The 26,721-nt window shown below is 34.0% G+C and overlaps 1 protein-coding gene across 7 annotated transcripts in view; it reads right to left on the reverse strand.

Annotated features, from left to right (window-relative positions):
- The window catches only part of ANAPC1 (anaphase promoting complex subunit 1), a 148,340-nt gene that overhangs the window by 38,356 nt on the left and 83,263 nt on the right, over positions 1-26,721 (reverse strand). For all 7 annotated transcript variants that reach the window (XM_043987943.1, XM_043987945.1, XM_043987942.1 and 4 more), the window contains 5 exons: positions 25,192-25,268; positions 16,089-16,179; positions 15,945-15,998; positions 15,184-15,377; positions 9,257-9,343 (listed from right to left, as the gene is read on the reverse strand). In XM_043987943.1, coding sequence (XP_043843878.1) covers positions 9,257-9,343; positions 15,184-15,377; positions 15,945-15,998; positions 16,089-16,179; positions 25,192-25,268 — 503 coding nt within the window. The remainder of the gene's footprint in view (positions 1-9,256; positions 9,344-15,183; positions 15,378-15,944; positions 15,999-16,088; positions 16,180-25,191; positions 25,269-26,721) is intronic.

Below are 26,721 nucleotides of genomic sequence, written 5' to 3' on the forward strand. Positions count from 1 at the left end.
TGTCTCTGCAGAGGGGGAGGAAACTTTAAATGTGTAAAATTGTCAGACTTGGTTGATGTATTGGGATTTTTTTCCTTCTCTTTTTAAGAAGGATTTCTGGGAACATAAAATATGAAGAAAATGTTGAAAAATAAGTGATACAAAAATAATTATTAACAAAACTTTATAAATAAATTATAGAAACAAAAAGAGTAATCACAACGATTTGACAAATATGCCCAAAAATTTGGGATGCAAATAAATTGGTCCTTAAGAGAATATGTAGGGGCGGCTAGGTGGTGTGGTAGATAAAGCACCGGCCCTGGATTCAGGAGGACCTGAGTTCAAATCCAGCCTCAGACACTTGACACTTACTAGCTGTGTGACCCTGGGCAAGTCACTTAACCTTCATTGCCCTGCAAAAAAAACCAAAAAAACAGACAAAAATGAGAGTATGTATATCTCTGAACACATATATCATTTGGAGTCAGGAATATTCATCCTCCTGAGTTCAAATTTGGCCTCAGCCAGATACTAGCTGTCCCTGGGCATGTCACTTAATCCTGCTAAACTCAGTTTCCTTATTGGTAAAATGAGCTGGAGAAGGAAATAGCAAACCCTTCTAGTATCTCTAACAAGAAAACCCCAAATGGGGTCACAAAAAGTCAGACATGACTGAAAATGAACGGAACAACAATCAGTATGTATATTCTTTTCCTCGTTCTGTTTATGTCACTTTGCAGCAGTTCACATTAGTTTTTTCATGCTTCTCTGTAGTATTCATATTCATTATTTCTTATGACTCACTAATATTTCACTACATTTGTGGCATACTAAAATTTGTTCAACCATTACCCAATTGATGGATATCTATTTTGTCTCCAGTTCTTTGCTACAACAAAAAGTGCTATGCAGGAAACAAAAAGCCCTCTTTACCAAAAGACAGATCAAAACAAGTAGAGAGATACTGATTGTTCATAATCATAATAATGCTACCTAAATTATTTTTACCTATTCAGTGCTAAACTAATGAAACTCCAAAAGGATTACTTTAAAGAACTAGAAAAAATATTTTAAAAATTCATTTGCAGGAACAAAAATCCAAGATTCTCAAGGGAAATAATGAAAAAAGGAAGGGAGTAAGCAATACCAGACCTCAAACCATACCATAAAGAAGAAATTATGAAAACTATTAGGTATGGGCTAAAAAAAACCAGAAAAGTCAATCAATGGGAACAGATTAAGTATCTATCATACAGAAGCAAAAGAACATAGTAACACAGTGTTTGATAAATCCAAAGACCGCAACTACTGAGGTAAGGACTCACCATTTAACAAAAACTGCTGGGAAAACTGGAAAGCAGTCTGGCAGAAATTAGGTTTAGAACAACATCTCACACCATATACCACAATAAGCTCCAAATGGATACATGACCTAGATATAAAAGGTCACATTATAAATAAATTAGAGGAGCAAGGAAGACAATAAAAACACCTTTCACAACTATGGATAGGAGAAGAGTTCATATCAGACAAGGGATAAAAAAGGATCACAAAACATAAACAATTTTGATAATATAAAAACTGAAAAGGTTTTGCACAAACAAATCAATGCAGTTGATATTAGAAGGGAAATAATTTGGAAAAAAAAATCTTTGCAGGAAGTTCCTCTGATATAGGCCTCAATTCCAAGATACATAAGCAACTGATTCAAATACATAAGAAAGACAGCTGTTCCCCAACATATAAATCAACAAAGGATACGAACAAATCATTTTCAAGGGAAGAAAACCAAACTCTCAACAATCACATGAAAAAAATGCTTCAATTCACTGTTCAGAGAAATGCCAAATAAATCAACTCTGAAGTTCTACCTCCTACCTACCAGATTGGGAAAGAGTAGAAAAAAGAAAATGACAATTATTGGAGGAATTGTAGGAAGGTAAGTATATGGGTAAACTGTTGGTAGACATGAATTGGTTCATTTACTATGGAAAACAGTACAGATCAATGCCTTTAAAGAGTCCCTAACCTGTGTATACCCTTTGACTTAGCAAAACCATAACTAGTCCTATAAGCCAAAAGATATCAAAGAAAGAGGGAAAAAAGTCATAAGCACAAAACTATTAATAGCAGCTCTTTTTGTTGTAGCAAAAAACTAAAAACAAAAGGGGTATCCATTGATTGGGGAATGGCAGAACAAATTACAGTATATTAAGGTAATGGGATTTTGCCATAAGAAATGATGAAAGGGATGGATTCAAAGAAACCTGGGAAGAACTGCATGAAATAATTCAGAATGAAATGATCAGAACTAGGAAAAATATTTATACAGTAATAATGGGGCATCTAGGTGATACAGTGGATAAAGCACTAGGCATTGAGTCAGAAAGACCAGAGTTCAAAATCTGACCTCAGACACTTATAAGATATGTGACCCCTGACACATCACTTAATCCCTGCCTGCATAAAACTGGAGAAGAAAATGGCAAACCACTCTAATAATTTTGCCAAGAAAACCTCATGGACAGTTGGTCCACAGGGGTCACAAAGAGTTAGACATGACTGAATAAATGAACAATAACAAAATGACAAAGCAAAACTCAACTTTGATTAATGCAGTGATCAACTATGATTGTAGAGGACCAATGATGCTATGTGCCTCCTAAGAAAGAGATAATGAATACAAGGCACAGAATGAGATATACCTTTCTGGACATGATAAATGTGCAAATGCCTTTTAACTGACTATATTTACTTGCTATAAAGACTGCATTTTTCATGCTCTAAATCACTATTGATTAGAGAAATGCAAATTAAAACAACTGTCAGCTACCACCTCACACCTATCAGATTGGATAGTATGACAAAAAAGGAAAATAATAAATGTTGGAAAAGTTGTGGAAAAATTGGAACACCAATGCATTGTTGGTGGAGCTGTGAATTGATCCAACCATTCTGGAGAGCAATTTGGAACTGTGCCCAAAGGGCTATAGGACTGTACATACCTTTTGACCCAGTAATACCACTACTAGGTCTGTATCCCAAAGAGATCATAGAAGAGGGAAAAAACCCACACATACAAAAAATATTTATAGCTGTTCTTTTCGTGGTGGTAAGAACTGGAAATTGAGGGGATGCCCATCAATTGCGGAATGGCTGAACAAATTGTGGTATAGGAATGTAATGGAATACTATTGTGCTGTAAAAAATGATGAGCAAGAGGATTTATGAACTGATGCTGAGTGAGATGAGCAGAACCAGGAAAACATTGTACACAGAAACAGCAACATTGTGTGATGATCAACTGTGACAGACTTGGCTCTTCTCAGCAGTGCAATGATCCAAAACAATTTCAAAGTACTCATGACAGAAAATGTTTTCCACATCCAGAAAAAAAGAACTGTGGATTCTGAATGCAGATTGAACCATAATATTTCTACTTCTTGGCTGTTTGTTTTTTCCCTTGTGTTCTGCTTCTTCTTTCACAATATGACTAATGCAGAAATATGTTTAATGTGATCGCACATATATAACCTATATCAGATTGCTTAGGGGCAGCTAGGTGGTGCAGTGAATAAAGCACTGGCCCTGGATTCAGGAGGACCTGAGTTCAAATCCAGCCTCAGACACTTAACACTTAATAACTGTGTGACCCTGGGCAAGTCACTTAACCCCAATTGCCTCACCAAAAAAAAAAAAGGAAGAAAAAAAAGACTGCTTTCTATCTTGAGAGAGGGGAGGGAAGGGAGAGTGGGAGAAAAATTTGGAACTAAAAATCCTATGAAAACATGTTGAAAACTATCATTATAGGTAACTGGAAAATAATAAAATATTTTTATTTATTTAAAAAACAAAACAAAAAAATTTTCTAGATACCATATCCATTTTTATCTTACTGTGTTATGTAGTATAAACTTCTGGTTTATACTTGATTTCTACCAAAATGTTTTCTGGTATTCCACACAGTTCTTGTCAAATTGAGATTTGTTTTCCAAGTGTTTTATGTTCTTTGGTTATCTAGTCTATTTTATTGACCTAATTTACTAATTCTAAAACTAGTGCCAAATAGTTTTTATGATTGCTAAAATTATTTGTAACCAAGAAACACTGAAATTTTTCCAAATAATACTAAGGAAAATTAAAGATCGCCAATATCTCCACTGTTATTGGATTATTATGATACCAGAAACTGCAGGCATAGTGATTAAGAATATATTTAGAAGTTAAAATTCTAGTATTTTCCCTAAGATCATAATTTGAAGGAGGGATTTTTGAGTTATCTTTCTCATCAAAATAACCATTTGATGGAGAGGTTTTCAGTTGCCTTCTTTTTTTCACTTTTAGACCCACTTAAGGGAAGACAAAAATTGCTTTATTTCCTTAATGATCAAATAGATCCTCATTAGCAAGGTAAGATTTATATATTTATTACCTTTATTTTTACTTTTAACTTTTATAAATCAAAAAAGGAACTTTCTTCCTTCCTATCTTCCTCCATCATGTAAAGTGATAAAAGATTAAATGCCCAATTTTGGTAAATCCCACTGCTCTGATTAAAAAGAACAAATATTTGTGCTTCCTTATGTTTTCTGATAATTTCTTTCATTTTCTGTTAAACCAACCTAATCCAAAACTAAAGTCCATAAGCTCTTCTTGCCTAGAGACATACTTTACTAGCAATCACTAAAGGTAGAATTCTTTGCTCCATTTTATATGGTGCTTCTTGAATACTCAGTAGTAGTATACATATTGATGTATTTCTTTGTACTCTCATGTTTTAATGTTTGGATGTCTCTTGTTTATCATTAACCTTCAATTCCTAATGCTCGGAGATATCTTCCCTACTTCCTCTCACTTTTGACAAAAACTACAACCCCATATGTAAGAATTCGTCTAGGGGGCAGCTAGGTGGCACAATGGAGAAAACACCAGCCCTGGATTCAGGAGAACTTGAGTTCAGATCCGGCCTCAGACACTTGACACTTATTAGCTGTGTGACCCTGGGCAAGTTACTTAACCCTCACTGCCCTGAAAAAAGAAAAGAAAAGAAAAGAAAAGAAAAGAAGAGAAGAGAAGAGAAGAGAAGAGAAGAGAAGAGAAGAGAAGAGAAGAGAAGAGAAGAGAAGAGAAGAGAAGAGAAGAGAAGAGAAGAGAAGAGAAGAGAAGAGAAGAGAAGAGAAGAGAAGAGAAGAGAAAAGAAAAGAAAAGAAAAGAAAAGAAAAGAAAAGAAAAGAAAAGAAAAGAAAAGAAAAGAATTCATTTGAAGAATTATCCCTGTCATCCTAGGCCTATAAGTGCATGAGAGTATTTTCAGAGACTCTGGTCAAAGGATTATAAAAAACATAAAAGAAATGCTAAAGCTAATTTTAAAGTTTGACCTTTGAGCCCTACAGCCCACCTGGTACAGATCTTAGAAGCAGGGAAAACTGATACCTTCACACCCTATGTTTTGAGTCTCTTTATGTCTGCAGCTACCCATTTGCTGACAATAACCAAAATTTCATCCTAATATATCTGGATTCAGATGCCCAAGTTTTTCATGTGGGTTGTTTCATTTTTCCAATGTGGCTATTAACTTAAGATAAAAGTCATTCTTTAGAAAATAGATGTTATAGAGTGGCAGGTAAAATCAGTAAGCACCTGAACTGTCAATTCAATAAGCATAGGCAAGAGGCAAAATTCTCTCAGTAAAAACTAACAAAAAGAGAACAATTACTAGCTTGTAAGGGATAGTCTTATGATGTCATTGATATAGGCAGCGCTAGATGAGGAAACTCTAGAACTGCAGGTTGGCATGTTTCCTGAAAATTATGGTCTTAAAGAGGTACCTAGAACATTATAAGGTTATGTGATTGGCTCAAGGTCATGTAGCAAATATGTGTCAGAGATAAGACTTGAACCCAGGTCTTCCTGGCTCCAAAGTTAACTATTCACTAGGCCACACATCATCATCTCATTAAAGTAATAGAAAATTCAACAAATCCACAAATGAACCAATCAATAAACATCTTCCACATACTGAAATAATCCCTGCTCTCAAGGAGCTTTGTGAAGGATGATTGGAAAGGGAAGAGACATGACACAGGAAGATCAATTAAGTATCCACTGCAACAGTTCAGTAGGAAAAGATGTTCCTTTTAGATAGCAAAATGCATTAAATATCTATTCAGATACACCAAGATCTTATCAAAATATAACAATGATTTTTTTGAGAAATAAAAGATCTAAATGATTAGAAATTATTAGTATTCACATCTCAACTACAACAACACATCAAAAGTTAACAGTACTACTCAAATTAATCTACCAATCAAATTACCAAAGAGATACTTCATAGAACTGGACTCCTAACAACAACAAAATTCATTTGGAGTAATGAAAGGAAAAGAAGATCTTATAACAAGAACAAGAGTGGTTCAGTGCTACCTAATTTCAAAATATACTACAAAGTAGTAATTACCAAAACTACTACCAAATAAATTCAATTCAATTGAATTCAACCCAACAAGTATTTATTAGGGACTTAACTATGGGTAAATTATCGTTTCAGGCACTAGAGATTCAAAGAAAAAGTTAAAAACAGTCCCTGCCCAAGAACCTTACTGTTCACTGAAAGGATACAACATTTAAATAGATAAATGCAATACAATCTGAGGAGGAAGAGAACACTAACAACTAGGGAAATTAGTAAAGATTTCCAGTAGGTAGTGGCACCTAAGCTGTTTTGAAAAAGGTTAAGAGTTCTAAGACGCAGAGGTAAGAAAAGACATTTCAGGCATGGAGGCCAGCCTATGCTAAGACAGGGAGGCAGGAGATGTTTGGTGAAGAGGTGATAGTGTGGTTGCAAAAGAGTGTGTGAAGGAGCATAATAGCAAATAAATCTGGAAGGCAAAGCTGGAGCCAAACCAAGAAGGGCTTTAAATGCCAACATGAAAAATTTAAATTTTTATCCTACAAGCAACAGGGAATAACAGCAAAGGAGACACGGTCAGTCTTGTGCTTTAGAAAAATTATTTTAGCAGATGTTTAGAAGATGGGATCGGAGAAAAGAGAGACTAGAAGTCGGAAGTCCTGTTATAAAAAGTCCAGGAAAGAGGTCATGACTATGGGAGCAGAGAAGTGACTGTTACAAGACCTATTATACAGGTAGAAACAAGGACTACTAAGGTGGAGGGAGGTCAGATAGAGGGATGAGAGGTAAAGCTGATGGAACCTCTCAGCAGTGGGTCATGATATTGCAAAATGAACCTTGGTTTTGGGAAAGGTAACCCTAATACTCCTCTTTTTTGATATGTGTATCACTGTATATATAATGATGTTTAAATTGTGCCTGATATCCGAGAATACTGGCACTACTTCTAGAAACTGGAGAAAAGAATGAAGAGAACCACATAATCTCAGAGAGACACGCAAAAGTAATATTGATTAGAAAAATTTATCATTGTATATGTAATCACTGTGAAGTATATCTGAAGTATATATATATATATATATATATATGTGAAGTATATCTGAGTCAGAGTGGCACAGGGCTGGATTCAGAGTCAAAAGACCAGGAATTAAATGGAGGCTGCTGGAGGTTACTTATTACCTATGTGTCCTTGGGGGAGTTACCTAATGTATTGGGGCTTCAGTTTCCACATCTGTAAAATGAAGCCATTAAATTGGATACCTTCAAGGTCGTGCTGTGAATGCTGTTCTTGGAGTCAGGAAAATCTGAGTTTAGCTCTTGCCTCAGATACTTACTAGCTCTGTGATCCTGGGCAAGTCACAACTTTTCTCAGCTTCAATTTTTTCAATTGTAAAATGAATGGGCTGAACTCTATGGCCTCTAAGGTCCCTTCTAGCACTGTACTTGGTCTAAGATACAAAGACAAAATGAAATAGTTTCTCCTCTCAAGGAGCTAACATTGTGTCATATTATATCTGAACCAGTGAACTCGTAAAAAGTTTCATTTTATAATAGTAAACTATTTATACTCAGGGTACTGTTATCTATGTCACATAGTAAACAGATTTGTTATTGCTTTAAAAAAAAAACCAAGAGGTAATCTTAATTGTAAAATGATGACTCCAAAGTGGGTTGGTTTTACTATAATATGGAGTGAATTTGTCTAGTTACCTCAAAAGAAGTAAACAACTTTAGGTTACTTCTTGTATTAATAAAATACCATTTCTTTTAGACTGTATTTCCATAGAGTAAAAAGAACATAATATTCCTATAAATTTAATACCACTCAGTACTGTTATTTTTAAAGAGGTAATTTCAAAACCAATTGAAACTTATATATCAACTTTGGTCAAACTAATCAGGTGATATAGAAAATTTGACTACTTGGGCATAAGATGCTTATTAAGATTTCATATCATAATGAACTCTTGTCATCTACAAGTAGATTATCTGAAGCCTATTCAAGGCAAATAGGGGTCTCTGGAATCCAAAGCTACCAGCAATAAAGAAGAGTTAGGAGGGAGTACGGGCTGAGTTCAGAAGAAGAGTTTCTATAGAACTACCTAGTTCCCTAAAAATGCCAAATAAAAGGACATGAGAATGACCCACCATTTTCTATTATTTATGACCTCATACTGACATTAGTTCAGATATCCAGGAATAAACAAAAATGTATTTTAGTACATGATATACATATATACAGATATATATATATATATATACACACACACATATACATACAATATTTGTATAGCTATAGATATACAAAATCATTGTATTACATATGATGTAATATAAATATAGAAAGCAGATTTTAATGTTATCCAACAGCTATAAATATTAATTTTTAAAATAATAATTTTGAAATTAAGGAAGACGGATCTGGTCATATATGGCTAAAAAAAATCACTATATTAAGTTAATTCCAAAAGCTTCCTTTAGGATATTTAATATCTTAAGTCTTAATAAACTATTTCAGCTAGAGCAAAGTTATGTGAGACTTTTAAAACACAAGTGTGTGTGTGTAGGATTAGAAAAGAAACTGATTATGTTGAAATAATGATGTCATTTTTTCCTACCCAAGTTTACAGACCCCCTGAAATCTATCTGTAAATCCCAAGATCTGAAACTTTGAAGGAAGGTAACAAACTCTGATAAAGGATAGTAAACTTGTAAAAAGTGAAAGAAAAATCTCTTCAAGTGATAGGACCACTTTCCATATTTGAAAATTTAACTCTATTTCCATGAAACTAGAAACAATTAGAAAATTTATCTTTAAAGAATTTGTGAAAATAGGATATGGAATAAAATCATCAAACTCACCTATTGTCAGTGCTATGAACTGGAAAATGGGGATAAAGTGCACAAAGAAGAGCAGCAATTGAAGAATTTGAAGTACTCAAAGAATATCTGAAAAAAAAAAAAGATTCAAGAACTTATTACAAATATTGCAGCTGGACTCAATTTGCAAGCCACTGTTGAAAATCTATAAATTTGGATACTGTGGCAATTTAGAACATGATCAGATGCACAAACATCTTTCAACTTTTTTTAAGAAAGAGATGTTTTAGAATTAGTTAAAACAAAGTCACCTAATGATTCCCTGGATTAAAGAAGCAAGATTCCAGAGATAAAAGTTTCCACTTTTTCCATTTTCAAAAATGTTTCACTTTCATTTTCTTTTTTGTTGTTTTTGTTGTTTATTAAGGCAACTGGAGTTAAATAACTTGCCCAGGGTAAGACAGCTAGTAAGTGTCAAGTGTCTCAGGCCGAAGTTGAACTCAGGTCCTCCTGACTCCAAGGAGAGTACCACTTTCATTTTCAAAAAGTAATTAAGTTGGGGGCAGCTGGGTGGCACAGTGGATAAAGCACCGGCCCTGGAATCAAGAGGACCCAAGTTCAAATCTGGCCTCAGACACTTGACACTTACTAGCCATGTGACCCTGGGCAAGTCACTTAACCCTCATTGCCCCACACAAAAAAAAGTAATTAAGTTTATAAATAAAGGTTCTCCAATATGAATCCAGAGAACATTGCAAATATTAAACGAGGTACAGCAATTTTATCTTACTTTCATATTTATATACCACAGATATTTTTTAACTTAATAGCCTATTTTTTCTTCTTCAGCAAAACATACAATGATAAATACATGAAGAAAAATGAAGTCGGATTATCAAAAACTCTGGATAAACACAAAACCAAGTAACAGTAATTTTTTGGGGGGGAATGGGGGTTAAGTGACTTGCCCAGGGTCACACAGCTAGTAAGTGTCAAGTGTCTGAGGTCATATTTGAACTCAGATCCTCCTGAATCCAGGGCAGGTGCCACTGCGCCACCTAGTTGCCCCCATAATAGTAATTTTTTTTTCTTTCTTTTTTTTTTTTTCAGGGCAATGGGGGTTAAGTGACTTGCCCAGGGTCACACAGCTAGTAAGTGTCAAGTGTCTGAGGCCGGATTTGAACTCAGGTACTCCTGAATCCAGGGCCGGTGCTTTATCCACTTCGCCACCTAGCCACCCCCATAATAGTAATTTTTTAAAACAAATTCTATATTTACATGTATAAGACAGTTGAAAATTTTTCTTCAGATCCCTTATTTATTGAATTCTTGGTTCAAATTAAGCAAAATGTTACAAATTTCTAAGTCTTAACAGGCAAAATTTTCCCCACATAAACAAATAAATTTTGACTTGAAGCAGTAATTCACATTAGAATAAGACTACTGTTTCTTTTTTTAAAAGAAAGTTTTTATTGATATTTTCTTTCATATATCACCATAGTTTCCCATGTATCCCTCTCCAACCCACCCTCCCTTCCCAAGAGCCATCCTATATGATATAATATTTCATTGAGAGAAAGTCAACATGATTTCCTGATACATTTAATAGGTCCAAAAAGATGTGTAATGTGAAACACCTATGAATCACCCACAAAGCGAAAGGTTGGAGACTTCTTCTCATATGACATCATTAGTCCTACTTGATCTTTATAATTTTGACATATTTACTTTTTTTTTTTGGTGAGGTAATCGGGTGACTTGTTCAGGGTCACACAACTAGTTAATGTCAAGTGTCTGAGGCCAAATTTGAACTTAGGTGATTCCTGACTACAGGGCTGGTGCTATATCATCTAGCTGCCCCAACACATTTATTTTTTTATTATTTTTGTGCACCATTCTTTCATTTTATATTGTTGTAGTTACTATGTATTTTCTTGGCTCTGCTTACTTCACTGTGTATCAGTTCATAAAGATGATTCCATGTTTCTCTGTATTCATAACACACATCATTTCTTATAGTACAATAATATTCCATCACACAGATGTCCTACAATTTGTTTAGCCCTTCCCCAAATAATGCACATCTACTGTATTTCTAATTCTTAGCTATCAAAAAAAGTGCTGCTATAAATATTTTGGAGCATATGGAAACTTTTTTCCTTATTGATGGCTTCCTGGGGCTTAAATATAAGCTCAGTAATGGAGTCTCCAATTTAAAAGGTAAGGACATAAAAGGTATGGGCATTTTAGTTACTTTATTTATATAATTCCAAATGCCTTCCAAAATGATTCTACCATTTAAAAACTACAACTTTGTGTGCCTATCTTCCCACAACCCTTCCAACATTGACTACCATCTTTTTTGTTTGTTTGTTTGTTTGTTTTTGTTTTTTTTTTAGTGAGGCAGTTGGGGTTAAGTGACTTGCCCAGGGTCATACAGCTAGTAAGTGTTAAGTGTCTGAGGCCGGATTTGAACTCAGGTACTCCTGACTCCAGGGCCGGTGCTCTATCCACTGTGCCATCTAGCTGCCCCCGACTACTATCATTTTTTTTTTTCAGTTTACATATAAGGTATTTTATTTTTTCCGTATCATTTTTAAGAAATGTTTGTTCATATCCTTTGACCATTTACCTATTGGGAAATGGCTATTAGTCATATGTAGTTATGATTGTACATATTTATACACATACATATGAGGCCAAACTCTTATCAAAGAAATCTGATACAAAGTTTTTCCCCCCAGTTGACCACTTCCCTTCTTATTCTTACTGTATTAATGTTGTCTATGAAGAAACTTCAATTTCAAGTAATCACAGTTATCTATTTTACCTTCTGTGATTACCTCTATCTTTTGTATAGTTAAGAACACATGTTACCCATATCTGTCAGAGGAATATGATTTGTATCTCTTCTGATTTTTTATGATCGTTAATATTAAGGTCACGTATGCGTTTAGAATGCATATTTAGAAGGTATGTGGTGGTCTAAGCCTAGATGAAGGTCTAGATATTGGTCTAAGCCCCATTTCTGCCAGATTGCTTTACAGTTTTCCCAGCAGCTTTTAATCAAATATGGAGTTTTCCTCTAGGTATCTCATGTTTTCCATTTAATCAAACACTTGGTTGAGCTATATTGCTTCTGAATTTCCCTTGTCTAGTCTGTACAACTGATCTAGCTCTCTATTCTTTAACCAATACTAGATAGTTTTGATGACTGCTGAATATAGTTTGGGGCCTGGAAGTGCTACTCCTTATTTCTTTTCCCTTGATATTCTCTATCTTGTTTTTCCAAATACATTTTATTATTATTTTATCAAGCTCTGTAAAGTATCCCCTTGATAACTTGATTGGTCTAGCACTAAAAATATTAATCAATTTTGGTAGTATGTCATTTTTACCATATTGGCACTGCCTAGCCATAAGCAATAAATATTCCCACAGCTATTTAAGTTGTTATTTATTTCCTTAAGAAGTATTTTATAATTGAATCAAGAGGTTGATCACCAGATATTCTATGTATTTTGTAGTTCTTTGGAAGGAGATTTCTCTATTATTGCTCCTTGTATTTTTTTTAAAAAATCTAGCAGTGCTGTTGATTTTTGAGGACTGTAACTCCTGAAACTACTAATTATCACAATTATTATCTTTACTGATTCCCTAGAGTTTTCCAAGTAAACCATTATGTCATTAGTAAATGGAGTTTTATTTGTTCTTTACCTATCATTATTTAATTACTTTCTCTTCTCTTACTGTTTATAAAACTATACTGAATAATGGTAGAGAGAATGGGTATCCTCTCTCCACTCCCACATGTGCTTTTTCAAAAACTTTTTCTGCATTTATTGAGATGTGGTTTTGGATGTTTGGGTTTTTAATATGATTGTTAATTGATTGTTAATTTTAATATGATTGTTAATATGTTAATTGTTTTTCTCATGTTGAACCATCCTTGCATCCCTGGTATAAATCCCACATGATCATAATGAATGATTTTTTTGGATTAATTATTGTAGTCTAAGTTGAATTTAACATTTTTGAATCGATGTTCATTAATGATACTGGCTTATAATTTTCTTTCTGTGGTTTATCTTTCTCATGTTTAGGTATAAGGACTATATTTGCATCATAAAAGCATTCTGGTTGGGAGGGGGTTCTTAATTTTTTGAGAAAAATTTGTGATGTATGTAAACAAAGATTCTTTAAACGTTTGATAGATTTCTCCTACGACTTCTACAGGCCCAAGAGATTTTTTGAGGGGGTACAGTTCCTTTGTAGCTAGATCTATTTCCCTTTCTGAGATGGCATTATTTAAGATCTCTATCTCTTCTTCCACAAGTTTGGGTATTTTATATTTTTTAAGGCATTCCTCTATTTCTTTTTTTTCCAGTTTGTTAACATGTAACTGCACAATATGTTCTGATTATTTTAATTTCTTGTGGTTTTGCTGTGATCCTACTTTGCTTGTTATTTTGTTGATTTGATTTTCCAATCTCTTTTTAATTGGATTAACTATGGGTTTATCAAATTTAATAATCTCTTCAAAGAAACAGCTTTTACTCTTATTTATCAATTCTATGGGGCTGTTTCCAATTTATCTATTTCTCCTCTAAGAAATATCTCCTTATTTATTCTTATTTTAAGTTTATTTGATGATTTTCTAATTTTTAAACACTTACTGAGTTCATTAATCTTCTCTTTTTTCTGTTATGGGTTAATCTATAATTGTAAGGCTTTGATTTTCTCCCTTGAGGAACCACTTTAGCCACATCTTAGAAATTTTGGTTATTTCATCATTTTTTTTACATAGTTATTCACTACATCATGATTTGTTCTTTGATCCATTCATTATTTAAAATTTCATTAAGTCTCCATTTGGGTCTGCTGTGGTCCCTGTATCAATTTCTATTATTATTGCATTATGGTCTGTAAAGGATGTAATGACTATTTCTGTCTCTGTATTTGCTCGTAATATTTCTGTGTCTAAATACATGGTCAATCTAAAAAAGGAAAAAAAAGTTCCACGTGGTGCAGAGAAGCTAGAGTGTTTTCACTCTAGTTTAACTAGAGATTTGTTCAGTTCCACATTTTTCATTTTTTTAATCTTTCTGTTAGACAAAAGCCAAAGGTAATACAATTATAAATAAGAGAGCTGAAATTTGAACCCAAGCCCTCTGAAAGTCCAACATTTTTTGCAGTAAACTATACGGTGATGCTGCCTTTCATTTAATGTTGCTAACTGGATAGAAGAATTTTATACAAAGTGTCACCAAGGGTTAAAAAACAAAACTTGACAATAACATAGCCCCCTCAGATTTTATTTAAGTCAAAATGGGTTAAAAATATAACCTATATTCTGACACATATAACAATATTTATATATTTGAAAATAAGCAGATCAAACCAGTCATAGCTAAATAATTCCTTTTCCTTACCCACATCCCCAAATAAATGTATTGCATACCTTTTTCAATCTTCCTTAAGAATTTCAGCAATTTATCCAAGGATCAGGTATCAAAATAAAAGGAAGCATATGTTCAAAAGTATGGATATTTTTAGTTACTTTTTTTTTTTTTGCTTTTTGGAAGCAACTACAAAAGCCAGTTTTCATTTTTCATTCTTACACAGTTAAGTTTCAAACTACAAAGTAGGTTTCAAACTACAATTTGTGATTTAAATAACAGCTAAATGTACTTTATAGATAATATTCAATAATACACTGTAATTTCCTTTCAAGAACCAAGATACTTTAAAATTATAATATATATAAGTAGACTTCAGTATGTGTAAATACAGACAGATTATATGTAGATTATCTACCTATATGTATATGATGGTGAACATATTAAAGAAGATTGCTTTCAAGATACTATAATGAAAGCTTTAAAAAAAACCTAATTAGAATCATGGAAATTATTTCCAGTTCACTGCCAAAATTAAGAACAAGTATTTTAAAAAACTACACTTATTACCTGCCTCCTCCTAAAAAGAGAAGTCCAAGAGCCATATGATGAGCCAAATGGAAACCATAGTTCATTTCTCCACCAGTCTTCTTGTGCATGAAACGACAAAGCTGAAGAACCTTCAGGTTTCCAGAGCCAGCCATGACCATGGCAAGAGAGAGGAGCACGACACTTAGGCAGGTTTCTAGATTATAATGGCCTGTCTTGAGGTACAAGAAATGAAGTCACAATATTAAAATTATTATTGCTATGCTTCTTTGTAATCACATTTAAAATAGCCAACATTAGAAAATTACAAATTTATGTAATTTTTATAAGAAACACAGTATTGTCACTAGATCAACAGATTAGAAAATCCTCAGGGACAAGAACTGCATCTTGAATGAATTTTGTGCCTAACACTGCCTGGCACATGGCAGATGCTTAACAAATGCACATTTATTTGATTTATATGGGAAAAAATCTGGTTAAAAATTAGTATTGCGTGAGTTTCTATAGAGCACATTAGACCTAAGCTATTATCTTATTTATTCTCTTTGCAAAAAAATCTGCTACCTACCCAACTTATAAGGACAGAAGCAGTTAATTCTTCAACAGAAAAAGAAAAATTTAGCTACAACTTAAGCAACTGCATTTGAAACTACAATACTGCAGTTAGAATCAATAATGTGTCACTAAAGTATCATTGAGTTTTTCCTTTATCTCAATGAATGTGTATTATTAAAATAAGAATTTCATTGTATTTCTAAAGGATTAAGAAACAAACTCACCACTGAAGCTGTGGGTGCAGACAAACACTTCATAAAATCTTTCGCAAACTTGTACTGTAAAAAAAGGTAAAGAGCAAAATTTCAAAGCTACAAAGGACATTTTAAAGATTATTTAGGAATAGAGTAAAGATAGAAACTTCTTACCAAACAGTTAAATGCTGCTAAGTTTTCTGAACCAGCAAATCGAAAACCCAGAGACAAACAAGCTCCAGCAATTATATAGACATGTGCTTGCCTAAAAACAGAGGAAGAAAAAAACCTAAACAATTTTGTAATTACATTATATTTTAAAACTTTACTTGGATTTAATATCTTTGTTAAAGTAGTATTAAGTGCTTCTGCTATTATATTCTACTGTTCTATCCATTCAACAAATATAGATTATATACCTATTATAAGAAAAATTGATGCTTAAAACTGACTGATAGGAAGAATGGGGCACAGTGCCTGGCCACAAAGAACTTACTATCTGATAGGGCAGATTAGATGTATATACAAAAATGTGTAATATAAGGTATAATGTAAAAGTTGGGCAAAAGAGATATAAGTTTTATAAAAAAAAATACACTGGTCAGAGTGGGATCAGGAAACACAACTAATACCAACTCTCCTAACTAGCTGTGCAATCTAGGTCAAGTCACTTGATCACTCTGGGCCTTCATTTTAAAAATCTACAATAATTCAGAAAGATGATAAGTAAGCAATGTAGATTTAAGCAATGGTGGAGAAAGTACAACATATTACTGTAGGCTGTGAAAATATAGCACCATCAAATATCTTGTAAGACATAACCTGGTGGCTAGAATTATATACATCAGTGGTTCCCTATTTTTTATGAACTGAAAAATAACAAATTTCCATACTAAAACCATAAACCTCAAAATATCCTGAAGAACTCAAAGAAAAAATTCTACAGAAAAAGAATGAACTCTTAACCAAATATAAATCTGATTCCTAAAATTTAAAAATAAAGATTTAAAAGATATAGCCCTACCAAATACACCACCAGGTTTCAAAGAACAAAAAGCTTTCACAGTACTGAAATGTGCCCCAGATGAACTACATATTCTCAAGGTTATTTCTGTCTGTTACAGGAGACTTGTACCAAGTATGCTTTTAGGGAGCCTACAAAACGTGAACTTAACATCCTAGTGCTTGTATTCAGCCACAAAAAAGCAGTTATTTTATTCACCTATGAAATAGTAGAAAGAAAAACTTATATAAAGGAATAACAGCAAGATAGGGACTTGTCTCAAAGAACATTTCTATATGAACTCATGAAAGAAGGTGACAAAAATGAGACAACAATAACTACCCCCCTCAAAGTCAAATCCTTCCTCTATATTGTGAAGCTAAGGGAGGAAAATAGCAAAGTAAGGAAATGCTGACCACATCAAAGTACAGAGGGATTCGGTGTGCCTTGAGATTGCTATAGTATCTATGAAGAACCCTGAAATGCTAGTCTACTGGGTTCTGGCAATCCTCTCAACTCACAGGAAGAGACTCCCAAGAATCTAAGAAAAAGACAATAACACAGACTTGCAGGCCTACTCAAAATTGAAGAGATGACTAACAACATGGAAGACAAGGGTGAGTGACTCTTCATATTCTGTTATCACAAGAAGGCAAGCTACACTGGAGCAAATCAGAAATACCAATATCCCACCAGTCTGAAATACTTCAGTGCTGATAGCACTGACTAGTAAAAGTAGATAACACCACATAAATGCTTTCAATATGCACCATTACTGCAAGAAGACTGGAAACAGATGTCACCAGGTATAGGCAAGGAATTCATACTAATTTTTTGTCAGCAGTACTTTTAGCTCCAAGTCTTACAATAGCATTGTTGACCACTACAATTATAAGAATTAATTACATACCTAATGCTAAATTAGACAAAATAAGAGATAAAATCAATAATCTAATAATGTCTGAAGAGGGAAAATCTGAAGACCCTGAAGTTACTAAGAATCTTCCTTTAAACAAAAAAGGAAAATAATAAATGTTGGAGAAGCTGTGGGAAAACTAGAACACTAATGCATCGTTGGTGGAGCTGCGAACTGATCCAACCATTCTGGAGAGCAATTTGGAACTGTGCCCAAAGGGCTATAGAACTGTACATACCCTTTGACCCAGTAATACCACTACTAGGTCTGTATCCTAAAGAGATCATAGAAGAGGAAAAAAGACCCACATGTACAAAAATATTTATAGCTACTCTTGGGGCAGCTAGGTGGTGCAGTGGATAGAGCACTGGCCCTACTATATTTATAGCTACTCTTTTTGTGGTGGCAAAGAATTGGAAATCGAGGGAATGCCCATCAATTGGGGAATGGCTAAACAAGTTGTGGTATATGAATGTAATGGAATACTATTGTGATGTAAGAAACGATGAGCTAGATTGCACAGCTAGTTAAGAGAGTTGGTATTACATCTTGTGTTTCCTGATCCCACTCATGTTTTTTTCTCTTATGAGGTTTTTCCCTTGTGTTCTGATTCTTCTTTCACAATATGACTAATGCAGAAATTATGTTTTATGTGATTGTACATATATAACCTATATCAGTTTGCTTTCTGTCTTGGGGGTGGGGGTGGGAGAAAAATCTGGAACCAAAAATCCTATTAAAACAAATATTGAAAACTATCTTTACATGTAACTGGAAAATAATAAAATACTTTTATGATTAAAAAAAGAATCTTCATTTAATAGAAACTCTGAAATTTTAACATGAACTCATACAATGATTACAGAACAAAAAGGGTATGTTATAAAGGGCATCCCTAGGTATGAAGAGGAATTTATTTTTTTTTAATTTTTTTAATTTTTTACATATAAGGTATTTTATTTTTTCCGTTACATGTAAAGATAGTTCTCAACTTTTGTTTATACAAGCTTTACAATTTCAGGTTTTTCTCCCCCCCCCCCCTCCCTCCCCCCTCCCCTAGACAGCAGGTAATCTGATATAGGTTATATCTATATATCTATATGCATATACATATATATATATATATATACACACACATACATATACACATAATAACATTAATCCTATTTCTGCATTAATCCTGTTATAAGAGAAAAAAATCAGAGCAGTGATGCAAAACCTCAAAATAGAAAAAAAAAAACAACAGCACCCAAAACAAAAGAAATAGTATGGTTCAATCAGCATCTATACTCCACAGTTCTTTTTTTTTTTTTCTTGGATTTGGAGATCCTCTTCTATCATGAGTTCCCTGGAACTTGAAGAGGAATTTATTAATGATTAAAGTAACCACTGAACAAATCACTCCCAAATACCGTAACATTTACACTACTTCTGTTGATTACCAGGAAGTTTTTGAGTCAGTTTCATCTTCGTGGCTTATTTATGTACTGAGACTACATAAAATAGATCCAATTATAGAGCACTTAGAGTATTTAATGTCCATGGTGGAAATTAACTGCTCTATTTAAAACACTCCACTAATATATAATAACGTCAAGAACAACTGATATAAAACATGGTATTTTTCAGAAAAACAGCTTAAGCCTATTATAGATCTGCCTAGACTAACTTTAATTATAGCTTCTCCTAAACAGAACTAAGTCTTCCATTTTAAAGGAGTTGAACCAAAACATCTTATTAATCACTTCAAGTAAATGGATGACATCAAGCTATATGGCTCCACTGAAAGACAGATTAAAAGTGCTCCTTCATTTTGTGAAATCTTTCTCCAATTTTACTAAAATGTCATAAAATTCTTAACATGTGCCAAGGTAAGATTCAGACTGAAGTTGTCAGACTCAAATATGATGGTCATATTGAATCAATGAATGAAGGATTATCTCATTTGATCCATACAACAGCCCTGTCAGGAATCCTTTTTGCAGATAAGGAAATTGTGGCTGAGGAAGTGACTTGCCCACAGTTACACAATGAAGCAGAATTCTAATTCAGGTCTTCCAAACTCTAGGTCCTTATGTGAGCTCTAAGCAACCAAAGTTGAATGTGAAAAACATGTTTAAAGTAACTAATACATACACAAGTTTTAATATAATCTTTCAAAACTATTAAAAAACCCATAGCCATATACTAATGAAATAAATGTAAAATATTAAGGCACAGTGTCCATTACTTTAAGCTATATAAAGATGAACATTTCCCGGCAAAAAGGGAAGAAGACAAACTATCTCTACATGTAACTGGAAAATAATAAAATACTTTTATGGGGGAAAAAAAGAAAAAAAAGGAAGATAGGCATTCTCAGAGTACATGATAAATATGGAAAAGCTACAGAATACTTTTGGAATAATTAGATATCACTTCAACTAACAATGATAATAGCTATTAATAGCCTCTGGACAAGTAGAATGTAAATGAAAAGCCATCTGCCTTTGGATGGAACCTACAAAACTGTTAAGATTCAAGAACAGAATCAAAGATCCCTCTGTGAGTGACATCTGACATTAACTCAGTCAATAAAAGGGCAAGAATCTGGAACTCAAAGTATTAAAAACGAATGTTAAAAATTGTTTTTACATGTAACTGGAGAAAAATAAAATACTAAAAATACGTTTTTTAAAAGCCCCCAAAATAAATGAGATTTTAAAAAAATGTTATTATTACTATTATTATTAACAAGAAAACATGTATATCATTTCTCTTGTCTTGTGAAGTTGTACTAAAGATGAGCTTTCAATTAATACTTTAATTCAACTTTAAAAAGCAGTTATTTTACATATCTGTGAAAGAATCTGCAGCACTATTCAATATAAAAAAGTAAATAGGATAGCAATTTGTCTTATGATTTGAAAAAGATGAGATGACAATTGTAACCATATATTGTATCTGACATTTCTATTCCTCTTTCAGGTTTGTGAAGTGTTTTACATAAATCTTCTCTGAGCCTTACAACTACCCTTTAAGTTAGATACTACAGTTACCATTACTGTCACTTAGTAGGGTTAAGTGACATTCCTGTGGATACATAGTTAATAAATATCAGAAACAAAATATGAACTTGGGTTTTCCTGACTGCAAGTCCAAGGCTCTATCTACCAGGGGGAATCTAAGAAGGTTCCTTTGATGAAAATTTTTCTGAGATGGATCTTGAATGATCAGTCAGAATGAAACAGGCAGAACTAAAGTGGAAGAACATTCCAGGAAGAAAGAATAACATGAGCAAAGGTACAGAAATGAGATAAATATGAAAAATGAGAAAATTAGGGGTATGTCTAAGGAATAAAAAGTAGTCTAGTTTGGCTAGAGTTATCAATCAGTAGTCAAGTCCTGTCAATTTAATCTTAATCATTACTACATCCCTTACGCCTGTTTGCTTGCCTTCACATTTGTCTTAACTGGACTGTTTTAAGAGAATTCTAATTGACTCCACTCCCTTTCCTGTCCAATCTGTTTTTCACAAACATGGCAAAATAAATGTTCTAATGGACAGGTCTAGACATGTCACTCCCTATTCAAGAACTGCCAGTGATTCCCTATGCCTATTTGATCACATATAAACATCTGATTATGAATTACCTTTTGCGTCTTAGTTCATATCACTCTCCTTTACACATTCAGACAAACTCAACTTCTTACTGCTATTTCACCATCACATCTCTATATTTGTATAAACCATTTCCTGTGTCTAGAATAGGCTCTTTCCTTATCTCCACTAACTCTACATGTATCTTGGTTTTACTTCAACTTGAGCAGCAGCTCTTCCACAACACCCTTTGTGACTATCACTTTCCTATCCTCCTGAAAAAGTGATTTCTAAAACATTCCATCAAAACCCTTTCCCCTGACCATATTAAATCTTACAGGAAATGTATTTCTGTGCATTTCCATCCTAGTTTTCTGCCATTCAACTTCAAGAACCTTCAAAGGCAAGGACTATAATTCTGTTAATCACTGATTCCCCATACCTTGTACAATGCCTTGCATATAGCTGGCACTTAACAAATGACTGCTGAATCAATAAATCAAAAGGCATTTATGGAGCGCCTACTAAAGGGCAGCCACTGGGAATACAACTACAATGAATGAAACAATCTTTACAGACAAAGAGCTTATGCTCTAATGGGGAGACAATGAGCACAGATGCAAGGATATATAAAACAGAGAATAAATACAAAATAGTGAAATACAAGGTAGTTTGGGAAGAAGTAGACTAGCATTTGGAGGGGTGATCAAAGTAAGTTTAATGTGGAAGATGCTTCTTGAGCTATATCATAAAGGAAGAAAAGGATTCCAGGCATAGGGGACAACTAAGGCAAAGGCACAGAGAAGTGAGACAGGAGATGAAGTACTATGTGTGAGGAAGGGAAAGAGGCCAGTATGACTAGACTGCAAAGTGTGGGGAAGGGAATAATGCTTGATGAGGCTTGAAAGATAAACTGGGACAGAGGTATGTAGGGAGGAGTCTATATACATACAGGGTGGACCAAAAGTCACGACAGGGGTCTGATGTTTTAATAACTTTTTGAAAATTATTTTTCTTTATTTTTCACCATTTATAAGATTTGGTTTTTCACACGATGTCAATTCATTTCCTAAAATATACTGTATATGATGCTATGGTATAGCAAATTAAAAACAAAAAAAAAAAGGAGTTTTTTGATATTCGTTACTTTTGGCCCACCCTGTACTAGAAACAACAGGGACCTTACTAAAATTGACTGAGTAGGGGATCGATTTAAGATCTACATTTAATAACAATCACTCTGGCAGCAGCAGGTAGGAGAGACTGGTTTGGTGAGAGTCTTGAGGCAGGTAGACCAATTAGGAAGCTAACTGCAATAATCTAGGTAAGAGGTGATAAGAGCCTGAACCAAGGTACTAGCTGTTTGAGCAGAAAAAATAGAAAGAGACATTGAGGGAAACTGGAAGGCTTTGAATGCCAGGCTATGTAATGCTAACTTTTCATTTATAATAACAACCATAATGATATTAATGACAGGCAATGGAGATGAGCAAAGATGTGATGTGATCAGAATTGTATCTTTGGATGATTAATCTGGCAGTATTGTATAAGGCAGACTAATGGAAGAAAACCCTAGAAACAAGGAAGGCAGTTAGATGAACATGGCAATATTTTTGGCATTGAGAACCTGAACTAAAAGGCCACAAGTGGAAATTTTTTAAAAAACCACTTTAGCAGCAGAGCATAGGATGGACTAGAACAGTGAGAGATATGATTTATAGGATCATGGGTTTAGAACTGGAAAGGACCCTAAAAATCTAATCAACCTCCTCATTTGATAGATAAGGAAACCAGGGCTTAGAGATATTTAGTAACTTGCCTAATGGCACACCAACAATAGCAGAGGTCTAAAATCCAGAGTTCTTTACACTATAAAACATGGAAATGTGGCATTAGGGTTGATCCAAAAGAATTTTTTAACTGATTGAGGCTTGTCCTTTTTTCCACATATCAAAACATGACCCTAAAATTTCAAGCATGAGTAACAAGGTAAAAATGTGATGGCAAAAACAGAAATAAGAAAATTAGAAAGAATGGCATTATCTGGCTAAGAGCTGGGTTCAGGTTCTGGTAACACTGAGGAGTTAAAGGGCCTGGCAGAACATTAAAGTAGAAATGTCTAATTAACTTACGGAAATACTTATCTGGAAGTTCAGCAGAAAGATTAGGACAGAGACAGAGATTTAAGAGTCTTCTGCAGAGAGGTTATAACTGCAACTATACAAGTAGAGATCTCTGAGTGTGAATTTGATAAGAAGTTAAAGAACAGCATTTAAGACATAAGAGAAAGGTAGGAAAATCAGGAAAATATTGTTTCAAACCACAGCCGGGAAAAGAGAAATTTAAGAAAAAGAAGAAAAGCAGCATCAAGAGCTATGGAAAACTCAAAAGGGATGAGGCTATTTAGTTACTGGTAACCTCTGACAGAATTTCAATACTGTTGGGGGCAGAAACTATACTGTTAGGGAATAGCAAATAGTAGTAAAAACTGAAGGGGAACAAATATAGACTATATCTTGGATGAGTTTGACAGTGAAGTAAAAAGAGGGTAAGGGGGCTCTATTTAAAGCCTAATACAATCTGGCTCCCACCTCTCTCTTCAATCTTATTTCATAATACTCTCCTTCACATGCCACACAACATTTCATCTCCTGCTTGTTGCTGCTGAATAGGCTATGCTACATGCCTGGAGTCAGGAAACTGAATGTTGTATGTGAGAAGGCCAGTGACACTGAATTGCAGAGTACACAGAAGGGGAAAAAGTGTGAGAATCTGGAAATAGTAGGAGGGTGCCAGATTGTGAAGGGATTTTATATTTGATTGTGCAGGTAATGGGAAGCCAGTGGAGTATAGTGAGTATACTATTCATACTTTAGGAAAATCACTTTGGCAGCTGTGTTAGAGCAGGTAGGGATTTGGAGTAGGGAAACCAGTTAGAAGGAACTGTCCAGGAGAGAGGTAACAATAGCCTGTTCTAAGGTGATGACTATGTTAGTGGAGAAAAGGAGACATACAGAAAAGATGTAAAGATAGAAACAACAAGATTTAACAAGAGATTGAATTGACAAAGAGATCAAATCAGTAGAGTGAGGATGGCATCAAGGTTGTGATCAAGGTGGGAACTGGGAGGATAGTGGTACCCTCAAGTGTGATAGGAAAGACGGAAAGAGGAGAAGGCCTGGGGGAAAAATAATGAGTTCTGGTGTGGACACAGTGAATTCGACATGCCTACAATGTTCAAGATGTCCAAAAGGTAGTTGGTGATGAGCAGGACTGGAGCACAGGAGAGAGACTAGGGTTGGATATATTCATCTAGGAATCATGAGTAGAGAGATGATAACTGAACTTTTGGAGCTGATGAGATCCCCAAATGAGATAGCATATAGGCAGAAGAAAAGAGAGCCAAGGACAAAGCTTTGGGGGACATACCTATGCTTAGTGGGCATTACATTTATCCTCAGTCATGAATATATTTAAATGATTAGTGAAAAGAAACTGAATTGAACTGCCTCTCATTTTTACATACTAATTTGAAAAGAATCCATATCTTTTATTTTTTGGACATGGCCCATAAAGGAATTTGTTTTGCTTTACTATGTATATTTGTTACAAGGGTTTTGTTTTTCTTTTTTCAATAGGGGGTGGATGGGGGAGAACAAAGTGGGAAGGAGAAAACAGGCATTTTTATTAACTAAAAATGTAAAATTAAATTTATAAAATAAAGAGAAGAGTATGTATCAGATAGAAATTCAATTCTTTTTCCTATTATAGTACTTACGCCAGGGTTTCCAAGTTCAGATCCTCTGAGGATGGTATTTCAGTTTCATTAAGAGAAATACTATTTTCTCTTATAATCTGTAACATATAAAATAATCATTCTTAGATATCCATGACTGGTTTTCAACTTACACATTTAAGTGATTTAAATAGTAAGTTATGACATGTCTTGTATAGATTTACAGATAGTAGTTTTCTCAAATCATTTTATAATAGCACCCATATTTTAATCTCATCAGTTTGATTTTTTTTATATTCTTAACTAAGCCAATGATATGTGATTATTAAATCCAGACCTAATTTCACTAAATAATATGTTTCGGGGCTTACAAAATATTTCCTGAATTTAGAGTTGAAAGTGAACTTTTTTTTTAAAGGAAACAAGAGCATGGTTGGAGATGGAATTAGAGGAAAGAGAAAAGGTGGCAAGCTTAATTCTCACTGAAAAAGAAACAATGTGATTCAAATTCCAATCTCCTTACTAGAAAGTTGCTTTTCACTGGACTGGTTTTCAGCTCTTCCTCAGGTAATTTGTCCTTGAGTTTATCAAACACTGGGCTACTGAGTTCTATTACTTCTGATTTTTCCTTTTCTTAAGGGCAGTTAGGTGTTACAGTGGACAGACTATTGGCCATGGAATCAAGAAAATCTAAGTTCAAATCTTCCCTCAGATAATCACTAGCTGTGTGATCTTGAGCAGGTTGATTAACCTCTCAATTTCAGTATTACCATCTGTAAAATGGGGACAAGAACATTTATTGTACAAAGTTGTTCTGAGGATCAAATGAGATAATATACATAAAATACAGTTCGCAAATCCTCAAGTGCTTTCTATATGCTACCTTCTCTATTCCAGGGGTCTACTTTTCTATTGTTTTAAACAGTAAAACATAGTTTTGATGACTATTGCTCTATAACTTAAATGGAAATCTGAATGTGGTAGTCTCCCTTCATTCTTATTTTTTTCATTGTTTCCCTTAAGATTTTAGACCTTTTGTTTCTCAAAATAAACGTTGTTGTTACTTCTTTTATCTATATAAAGTGCCCCCCTCGTTAGTGGGACTGATAGATAAAACACTAAATCTGCATTTAAATTAGGATGCATTTTTACTAACAAGAGTATGTTCAGAAGAATGAATTTCCAAATTCGTTAAAAGTGTTTAGCACAGGTATTGGGTTCATTGTCCATGGTTCCTTTAAGCACAATGCACTATTCCTGTTTCTCTCTCTTGTGATTTTGATTTCTGCCTTTGTCTGTTAGCATGATTACAACTCTTCCTTTTTTGGAATCATGTGACCTATAATAAATTCTATGTTGGCTTCACCTCTCCATCTTTTAATATTCCTTTACTATTTATTTACAGATTTGATTGAGATTCATCACCCACTTTTGGCCCTTTATAGTTCTCCTTCAACATTCAAAGTTCAAGTTCTTGAGGTAAAGTGTATAAAGCTCTGGGGATAAAGTTAAGGAGACCTGAGTTCAAATCTAGCCTCAAACACTTGCTAGATATATGACCCTGGGTAAATC

The sequence above is a fragment of the Dromiciops gliroides genome, chromosome 2 (genome assembly GCF_019393635.1).
Source record: "Dromiciops gliroides isolate mDroGli1 chromosome 2, mDroGli1.pri, whole genome shotgun sequence".
In the NCBI taxonomy this organism is placed as follows: Eukaryota; Metazoa; Chordata; class Mammalia; order Microbiotheria; family Microbiotheriidae; genus Dromiciops; species Dromiciops gliroides.